The following is a 10,486-nucleotide window of genomic DNA, read 5'->3' on the forward strand; positions in this document are numbered from 1 at the left end:
TTTCCTAATTGTATCATGTTAGAGCTATATATTTGATCGTTATTGTTTTGTGACATGCTAGGCTTTGGTATTAATCTTGTTAGTATCATGCCTAGGATCTTGCTATTATTATGCTTAAACATGATTATGATAATAATGATTATTATTTTTATTATTATTATGTTGCTTGATATATATATTTATTGTTATTGCTTGATCACACCTTTTATGCATGTTTAAAGGGAATTTTGTACTTGTAATCATGCTTAATAAGATAATTAATAATCTTGTTTAGGGTTAATTATATTATAATTCAAGTGATCGCCAATAATATATTTATTTGTGCATTAATATTCAACCAACATAGATTAAACAGGTTTAGGTTAACCCTATTGATTGCATGTTAGTCAGAAAACGCACATGAACACTATCAGAATAAAGTAGAGGCCTATTATTAGGGCAGGTTCAATCTCTTTTAGGTTGGATTTGTAACTTCATCCCCGAACTACCAGTCATGATTCCAGACCTATTGGAGTTTACAATCTCCTGGATCGTTAAGGGGTGTAACCTTCACCCTATGAACGGTTTACATGTTCCTAAAACTTGTTGGCGACTCTTTTGCTCTATCTTATTACCCTTTGGACGCCACCATGCTTAAGTGTATGATCACAGTGGGGTTCAAGCTAGGGATAATGCTTAAAATATTCCCTACAATGATATGTCCACGCGTCTCTAGACAAAAGAGCTTGAAAGAAACTTGAATGTTTGTTGCGATAATATTCCGAAGAAAACTTTCGAAGACCAACGCTTGTCAATCTTTAAAGCTCTCTTAAACTTTGCTTCCGCTATGCCAGTACGTCGACGCTTTTGCTACTTGTGAACCATTATGTATGTGCCTCTGCTGTTTATGAACCAGTATGTCGGTGCTTCTGAATCAGTATGTCGGTGTCTTCTAAACCAGTATGTCGGTGTTTTGAATTGTATGAACCATTATGTTAGTGCCTTTGTTGAGCCAATGCTTAGTAGCTTTAAGCTAAGTGAGACGATCATTCATCAGGTCGATCACTTATTGGGATTGTAATCAAATCGACTACTCAATCATGTCAAATTGCTTAGAGGGGCTACCTGGCGTACTAAAGAACCCTAAATTGCTCTTCTGAGATGCTTTGAGCTCTGTCGCTGTTGAACTATCTCTGGCGCCAAGAATTGGCTCTGTTGCCAGACACTGGGATCTAGCGCCAGGCGCTGAAATCTGTTTCCAGACGCTAGATGTTGTCGTCTGGCGCTAGAGTAGGGTCTTCCCTATTCTGCTCTTGCTGCCGCTGGGATGCACCTATATTTATCTTTGACTATAGGACTTTGCTAATCTCTTTAATTTTTTTTAGGGTTGACATAAGGTTTAATGTTGCTTGACTCATTGACTTGACACGACTCAAGGTATAAACTTGACTCGCTGTTATTGACTCGAGGTTGACTTGACTCGACTCGACTCGAAGTGTTTGACACATGTGTTAGACTCAAATCAAGGTGATATGACATGACATGACTCAATGTGTACATGACTCGTGTGTGCATTGTAATGTGATCGTGCGACTCGAAAATGAAAACAGCAAAAAATTTCCGTCATTTTTGTGGAGGGTACCGACTTTCTCCCGAAAAAGAAAGACGCAAAAAAAGAATTGAAGTTTTCGAATGAATGTTGAATGAGCTTAGTCAAATTTTGTTTGATATTATCTCTCAAGGTGCAAGGATTAATCCATCCTAGGCTATCTCAATGGTTGACTCAATGATGAAAGTATTTAGGTAACTTAGGCACAGAGGCTAAGCACTTCATACTTCGTGATGTAATGACAATTATGATTGATGAGTGATGTTGATATGACAAGGCATGCTTCAACGTTGTGTTAAGATTCCATGACAAAGAGTTCCTAAGGGAAGGTATATTTGGTCATGTATCTGTGATGTGTGTGAAAGTGATTCTAAAGTTAGGCCGCAAGGGCTAAGTGTGTGGAAAAAGATATTATTTCAAGAAGAGTCAAATGATGGTGACTCTTAGGTTAGGTAAGCTAATGATGTAGGGATCAAGCCCCCAAGTCTAGCCCTAAGAATATAGGGATGAGCATTGGAGATCCCTTGATATGATCATGATGTGTGAATGTGAATGAATGCATGTTTATTACGGCCGCACCTCGATGTGAGGTTGCCTACGTATCCGTTATGAATCAGGCCAAACGTAGCTCTAGCCGAACCTCGCACAACTATGTGTATACCTCAAAAAGGTCTTTTTAAGGGTTATAATGTGGTTAGTCTAAAGGTTATAGAAGAAAGGGATAAAGACTCAAGACCCTCGATAAGCCCCCAAGGTGTGCAACCTTGCTTTTGAATCTTTATATTTTTATGCTTGAGGCTTTTAACTCTTTTTTAGCTCTATTTTCTCTTTTGCTTTAGCATCTATTTTATTTTTATAAGTGTAAGAAATCCCGATCATGCGGTCTATCACTCACTTGGCATTCAGGTTTCTCAAGCATGGTACCGAGCACTCGATAAGAGACGCAATCTGAGACGTGTTCATATCAAAGACATGTTCATGTCAAAGACATTGGAACACTCTCCCTTTTGTACACTTTATTTATTTATTTTTATTTATTGCTATTTTAATCTTTTGAAGTCACTCAAGCTTTTTAAATTGCATAAGTTGTACACCATCCTATCCCAAGGTTAGGTAGATATGGGTTGAAAAAATGAAAGGTCTATCGTTAAACGAGGCTCAAAGTGGTTTGTCAAAAAAGGATTGTAAATTTGAAGGGTGAAAGGTGATATAATGTGGCTACAAGGGGTGCCTCAAATCTTGGTATACCTTGTGCTTGGTTAGACATGGATTTTTTTTTTTAAATGCAATGTAATGAAATGATCATATGCAAGAAAATAAATGCTCATTTTATTAAAAGGAAAAAGAAAGAATCTACAAAATTAATCTAAGGGGAATAAAAAGGTTTCTATGCTAAACTTATTGGGGAAAGGGTAAATAGAAAAATAGAAAAAGAGGTCACGAAATCTTGTCGTTGAACCTCGCCTCTTGTCTTGTGTTGTTTGCTTTATCATCACTCGCTCTTCTTGTTAAGGGGAGGCATGGGAAGCTTGTTATTATCAATCAAATGTTGGATAGCCTCCTTTAGCTTCCAGCAGCTCTCACTAGCATGACCCCTACCTTGATGGTACTTGCCGTGTTCATTTGGATTCCAACTAGGCAATCTCTTTTCAGGTGCGGGATCTGGAATAGGTCCAATGGGAGTAATGAGTCCCTTAGCATGGAGTCGATCGAAGGCAGTATCGTAGCTCATCCCAATGGGGGTGAAGTCTTTCCTTAGTTGCTTCTTAATTCCTTGGTTATCCATGGTTAAAATTTCACTGAAATCAAAGGTACTAACATTGTTACTAGAGTGGGCATTTTCGGAAGAAGAAGGATTGTCGTTCTTCTTTCCTTTCCAGCCACCGTGGTTACTATTGTTAGTAGCTTTTTGCTTTGCGAGTCGTCTTCAATCTCGATTCCGATGTCATAAACGGCCTTGAAAGTATTCAAGTTGTGTTGATATTTTAAGTGCTTTGAATACTTTTCTTGTAAGTTCTTGATAAACATCCTCACATACTCTTTTTCAGTGGGCACCTCAATCATCTTAGCGGAAGTTTCCCTCCACTTAATGAAGAAAAAGTAAAGTCTTCATTCTCTTTTTGTCTTAGCTCCTCGAGCTGTCTATAATCGGTTTCGACTTGAATATTACACTTATATCTATTAATGAAAGCGTTTACAATAGCATCCCATGTAGAGGTTTTCTCTTTGTCAAGGGAGAAGAACCATTTTTGGCAAATGGTTTAATAGATAAAGAAAGTGGAATGCTAAATACTGCCGTCCATTTTTATCATCACCACCATCATTTGAAGCAAGTTGACAATTTTACCCTTAGTAAACCCTAACCCAATTTTCACCCTTATTTTTTCACCCTTATATTTTCACTCTAAAGTTAATAATTTTTTTTTATCTCAATCATCCACCTTTACAACACAACCTCCACAAACAACCAAAAGCAGGGCCACTTTAGGCAGCAGCTGCGGCGGCGCGCGCTAATTGCGGTGGTGGATGCGGCGCGGATTCAAGTACCGGCGGCGGCGGCAGCGGCAGCTGAATGGGTGCCAAGGAGGCGTGTTTCGAGTTTTTGAATTTTTTTTTTCTGTTTCGTTTTTTTATTTAATGAAATGAAGGTAACAAGCAGCGAAATCCGGTTACCGCTGCTGGCAACTGGCGACCAAATCCGGTTACCGGTGCTGGTAATCGGATTTGGACTCCGGTTACCAGCAGCGGTAACCGGATTTCGCCGCCGGTTACCTGGAGCGTTGAAACTTCGCGGCGTTGTAATGTGCTGCTGGTAACCGGATTTGCCCTCTGGTAACTGTTGTTCACCGGATTTGACCACCGGTTGTCACGGTGACCGGATTTGGCTTCCGATTCGGTTACCAGGTTTTAAAATTTAAAATTTTTTTAATTTTTTTAAAAAAAAAAAAACATTATTATTATTTTTTTAATTATGCTTATATTTTTATTCATTTGTAATTAATTATTATTAGTAATGTCCCTAAAAAAATGAATTATTTTTAGTAATGTTAATTTTAATGGTAATAATTCTGTCAAAAAATAAAATAAAATAAAATAACTGTTGTTGTTGTTGTTTTTTGTTGTTGTTGTTGTTATTATTATTATTATTATTATTATTATTATTATTATTATATTATTATTATTATTATTATTATTATTATCATCATTATTATTATTATTATCATTAGTTGTAAATTTTTAGTTAATTTGGTTGTGACAGTTGGCTAGACTCAAAATGACGTTTGATCGTATTGATGGGTCGGGTGAGCGACATACTAATTCTCGTGTAGTGACTACTTCGGCTAGAAGACAAAGGTCATATGTTGCTATACCCGAGGAAGCGTGTGTTGAAGATGATTTTGAGAAGGGACGAGAGGGGGAGGATAAGGAGGAGGAGTGGCACGAGGACCAAATTACCGCTTTGATGGGTGATGATGGGAGTTCCAGACATGTTCGACGTCGGCGAGATAGAGAGCAAGGCCAGGCGTCATCTTGGGCTACTTTGAGGAGAGGTGCTGATGGTAGATTTCAGAGTACAGGAGCTGTTGCTTCCTAGACTAGTAGACCTCGTAGTGGCCGAGCATCGACTGATACTATGTGGCTTGTTCAGGGTGAAATGCCTGGTGGTCCCAAGGATGGTAGTGTCATTCCTAGATACGCAGGTCACATCGCCACACAGATTTGGATGGGGAGTGGTGCCAGAGATTGTCAGATTTTGAGGTGTCATCCTAGAACTCAGTGGTGCCTAGATTTGCAGGAGATGTACAAAAATATGACAGACGATGTGCGTAGCCGAGTAGATAGTACTGTTTTGAGTAGACTAGCTCACATCATGCATCACCACATTGATTGGGCCCTGATTTCAGCATTTGTAAAGCGCTGGCAGCCAGATACAAACACTTTTCACTTTCCTTTCGGCGAGATGACTATTATGCTCCATGATGTCCAGTACATACTTGGGTTACCAGTGGAGGGTGCTCCTATTGTGGAGCGTAGCGATGTTGCGTCTTTGAGGGTTGACTTTCAGAACTTTTTGGGGGTAGGAGTAGCAGCTCTTGTTGCCAAGCCAGGTGCTATTTGGGATAATGGGGGGTATCATGTCAGGCCATACATGAGAGGTGCCTGGCAGAGAGGGGAGACGTTGATATCCAGGTGCAGGGTTACTTGATGTTAGTTCTTGGCAACACTCTCTTTGTCGATAAGAGTGGTAGTCGTATTATTTCTTCTTTCATCTTAGAGGTGAAGAAGGAGGATGCTCGACTTTCTCATTATTCATGGGGTTCAGCTACCCTTCCTTATCTGTATCGGCAGTTAGGCATTGCCTCGCGGATAGATTGCAAACAGATTACCGGGTGTTTGACGTTGCTACAGTCTTGGATTTACGAGTATTTTCCCGCATTTCGACCTATTCAGGGCTGTTTAGCCATAGCACCGACTGATGGTCGGGCCGCCATGTGGGACACACTGGCACTGGATAGGGACTACCATCGTGTAGTTTCTTTTTGTAGACGTCTTGATCAGATGACAGATCGTGAGGTATATTTGGCGCAATGTATTTATTGAAAATTATTGTTTTCACACTTACTAATTATTAACGTGTTGTCATTGTTTTGTGGGAATTGGTTGTAGGTTAATTGGAGGCCCTACACGTTGACTCCAGCTCATTTGATCCCGAGGACTACTTACTTGGGCTGGATACAGTATCAAGACATTGTTGAGCCATACCACCCTGACACAGTTGTGTGACAACTTGGATATGTTCAGCAGATTCCTCATCCCATTCTTAGACCTGATTATGCTTACCGGCCAGGGTATGCGACGCGGAGTTACGTGGTTAGCTCCGCAAGTGCACCTCAGTTCTGGGACAGATTTCACTCTAGGTCTTATTGTATACCCTTATCGGATTATTTGCCGTTGCTGGACGAGGAGCCTACTTGTTCTGATGATTACTTGGAATGGTTCTATACGTACTCACATCCATGTCTTATGAGTACTGATGAAGTGCTTCGCCCACCACCTCGACCCAATAGGACAAACGTGGATTACGTAAGTTTATTTAAGTATTTAATTTCATTTATTTAATTTTTATTAATTAATTTCATTACCTTCGTTTATTCAATTATCTTAATTAAATTTGACTCAATTAAATTTTTAATTTCATTTGTGTAGTGGGTGCAAAGATTCATGTCTCCATTGCGCAAGTTCATAGCTGAGAAGGGAGGCAACATCACCCCCACGGTGATCCAGGCGCAGGAAGCAATCATGGAGTGGAATGCCATGTTAGAAGATTGATATGTTTTATTATATCATTAGATTTGGTTTTAGTATTCTAAGTGTTATTCTTAGTGTTATTAGATTTGGAGCAAACAATTATTAGATTCAATGTCATGTTTTAAATGTTATTATAATAGTAGTTCGAACTAAGTAGTAGGAAAACAATACATATCCTATTAACATCATTCACTACCAGATAGATTTTGCCATGTAGCACGCCTATCTTGATATCGGTCCTCCTAACCTATAACGGTATCATCACGTATACGGAACCAAGGAGTAGCAATAGGAGGAACCGAGAAATTATCTTCGAACTCCAATCGCACGAAATGCCACCTTAATGATAGTATGCAAAACTCCCTATACGGACCAGTGGCAGTTGATGGAGCAGTCCAAGGTAGTACAGTGAGGCATAGGTAGACACTACGACCGTCCCTACCAATACCAAAACACATAACATCGGCATTATAAAAGTTGGCAACCGGAAACAAGTCATCAATAGCAATCATCCAATGGTCCATGCCGCATCTCCCTCCAGTCCATGTGATACGGTGTATTGCTCCATCTAACTCTCCAGCAGTGTATACTTGAGAATAAATGTCGCGGTGAGCAGCAACCTCATTTGCAATCGAACGTCGAGCTAACATCCATTCATTCTGGTTACCTATGAAGAAATCAGCAACACATCGAAATCTGCAGTTTCCATCACCAAGCGGATCACTCCACCCTTGTAAGAACAGAAGCATGAAGGCTGGAATTTTGTCCAAATATGCAAATTCCTCAAAGTTCAAATCATTCCCTACAAGTTAGGACAAATTTAGAAAAAATAACAACAACAACAACAACAACAACAACAATAACAAAAAGAATAACAATGAACCTGAAGGTGTAAAAATGGGTGGTCTACGACCACCACGATGACCACCCCTACGCCCACCTCGACGGCCACGAGAACCCAAAATATGCTCAAATCCGCTACGATTACGCCTAGTAGACATAGACCATTGGCCTGCCGGTGGCCGACCCCTTGTAGTCTCGTTGATCTCTGGATCAGTAAAATCTGTCTGATCTCGGTGTAGTTCCTCAAATAGGACCCAGCTGACACCCCGCACAAAGCTCGGATCACTATCTAAGACCTCATCCACCAAAGACCTAAACAAGGATGCATCCTGCTCTGACTCCTCAACAAAAATAGGAATATCAACGCCATCACCGATCACTAAGGGTCTTCCAAAATGGATGGACCTGATCCAATTACAACCCAGTTTCAACACAAATTGCTGTCCACATGGTGCACGCACATGGGAGACCATACGTCGTCAGCAACGCACACCCACACCTATCAAACACGTCATCAAATAACTCTCTCATCCTCCTTAACTCTCCTTGTAAAATATCAAGACCTCGAAATGACAAAAAGCCGTTAAGGTGAAGTAAAGGCATGACGTTGTGCTGCGAACCCATTAGCCGTCTCGATTTCTCTAATTGGTGACGAATCTCGATCAGCATACCCTCAATGTTGCTATGCACACGGCGGAAGATAGTGTCTAACGCTCCCGTAGAATTGTCGAACCATTGTTTATGCACGAAATGTTGGCTCTCTACTCTACATGTGTTGACGTTGCCGAAATGCATAACCAAATTCGTCCAACAACGTACGAATTTCTCCTTGTGGACCAACCATTGCTCCTCAATGTATTTCACCAGTGGTGGGTTCGATGCTCCCCATGTCGCTTTCATAGTTTGCAACTCTAACTCATACTCGGCAACAGTGGTCGAACACATTACTCTTCTCCATCTACCATTTCGAAATCTCTCAGCCATCACCATATCCTTCCCACACAAATAGTGCGCCCTTGCCAACACATCCTTGTTAATGTGCCACCCGCATAGTAAATGCGCGTAGTCTAGGAAGACCTCTTTCAATGCCTTCATTAACCCCAACTCACAATCAGTTACAAAAACATTTGGAGCCACCACATATCCAATGTACAACTTTAATCTTTCCAAAACCCACTTGTACCTATCATAAGTTTCACTCTTCAATATAGCATATCCGATCAGAAAAATTTGGTTTGTAGGCGTGACACCAACGAGCTCAAAGAATGGCATGTTATATTTGTTCATCTTGTAAGTAGAATCCATCCCAATGACATGTGGATATGTACATAGCATATTGACCATCTCTGGGTGGGCCAAAAAAAGCATGGGTGATAGCACGGGTATCCGGGTCGACATTTATCCAAGTGACATACTTGTGCTCATTTGCCAAGTGAACAAATTGGTGGGCAATATCTCGACCTTCAAATGCATCTAGCCGAACACGACTTCTCACATGTAGATATGTCTCTTGTTAGGGTTCTCGTTCAGGAACTTCTCTTTCACGGCTGCCATAATGTGACGGGGCTTGGCTGCAATAGAAGTCATGTCGATAACAAGTGCTTTTGCAGCTGGACTAAGACCACTAACTTGTCGGTGACCCTCTTGATATACCATGAGTGGATGGTTATGCATGCCTTTTAAACCTTTTCTTGATATAAGGACCCATCCTTCCATGTCCCTCAAACATCGAGCCGAGATTTGAAACGTACATTTACAACCCTTACTCTTCGTGTTCTTGCGTATAGCATTCTCTCTATCCCAAATTTCCCCTCTGTTCCTCTCCCCTCGATCACATTTCATATAATTAATTGGAAGCTCGTTTCTCTGTTTCTTATACGATGAATTTGTTAAAAAAAATCCTAATGGAGTGGCAATCTCTCTTGCCCAATCAAGAGCTGCTTCGTAGGTCGGGAACACTTCTCTAGTCTGAAAATGCGGACTATAATCAACACCATCACCGCCGTAGTCCGGTAATGACGCGTGATACAAATAACTATTTTTTAATTAATAATAACATTGATTATTTAATATTAATAACAATAATTTAAAAAAAAATATTGGTCAACCGGAATCCATGGTAACCAGATTTGATCTCCAGTTACAGTGGACCGTTATCGGATTTCACCTCCGGTTACCATGATCAACCGGAGGGCAAATCCGGTTACCGTGGATGGTAACCGGAGATCAAATCCAGTTAACGTGATATCCACCAACGGTTATGCACGGTAACCGGAGGCCAAATCCGGTTACCATGACAATAATCGGAGATAAAACCCGGTTACCGCAACGGTTAACCAGTTTTTGTCTCTGATTGACGTCGTCAGTCGGTTTCTCCGATCAATATTTCGAATCACAACAACCGGAGAAAAATTCATACCTGTTCTAAACGTGAGGGTGGCGTCACCGGTACATTCTCCGTCGAGCCACCATGATCACTATCCATTTATCGTCGACTTTTACCGTCGTTGTGGCTGTTCGGTGTAGAAGGTGGTGGTTGAGATGGTTGTTGTTGATTAGAGAAAGAAAATGAGAAAAAAAAGTTACTAAGGGAAGATTTGTTGGTTTGCTTGAAATGATGGCGGTGGCGATAAATTTGGACGGCGGTATTTAACAACCCCCTAAAGAAAACAAGGAATGAAAGACTTTCTCATCAATCCCCTTAATGTTCATTATAGTTTCAAAGGCCTTAAGTGAAGGTAAGGA

At 40.6% G+C, this 10,486-nt stretch overlaps 2 protein-coding genes across 2 annotated transcripts; both read left to right on the top strand.

The window, feature by feature from the left end:
- Positions 1–5,222: 5,222 nt before the first annotated feature.
- Positions 5,223–5,795, top strand: LOC110696363 (protein MAIN-LIKE 1-like). Its single transcript, XM_021873651.1, has one exon. It carries the CDS (start codon positions 5,223–5,225, stop codon positions 5,793–5,795), a length of 573 nt encoding a protein of 190 aa, XP_021729343.1.
- On the top strand, positions 5,795–6,919 carry LOC110696364. Its single transcript, XM_021873652.1, has 3 exons — positions 5,795–6,163; positions 6,395–6,673; positions 6,797–6,919. The coding sequence occupies exons 1-3, from the start codon at positions 5,795–5,797 to the stop codon at positions 6,917–6,919; spliced, it is 771 nt and encodes a 256-aa protein (XP_021729344.1).
- The last annotated feature ends 3,567 nt before the right edge of the window (positions 6,920–10,486 follow it).

This window comes from Chenopodium quinoa, unplaced genomic scaffold (genome assembly GCF_001683475.1).
Source record: "Chenopodium quinoa cultivar QQ74 unplaced genomic scaffold, ASM168347v1, whole genome shotgun sequence".
NCBI lineage: Eukaryota > Viridiplantae > Streptophyta > Magnoliopsida > Caryophyllales > Amaranthaceae > Chenopodium > Chenopodium quinoa.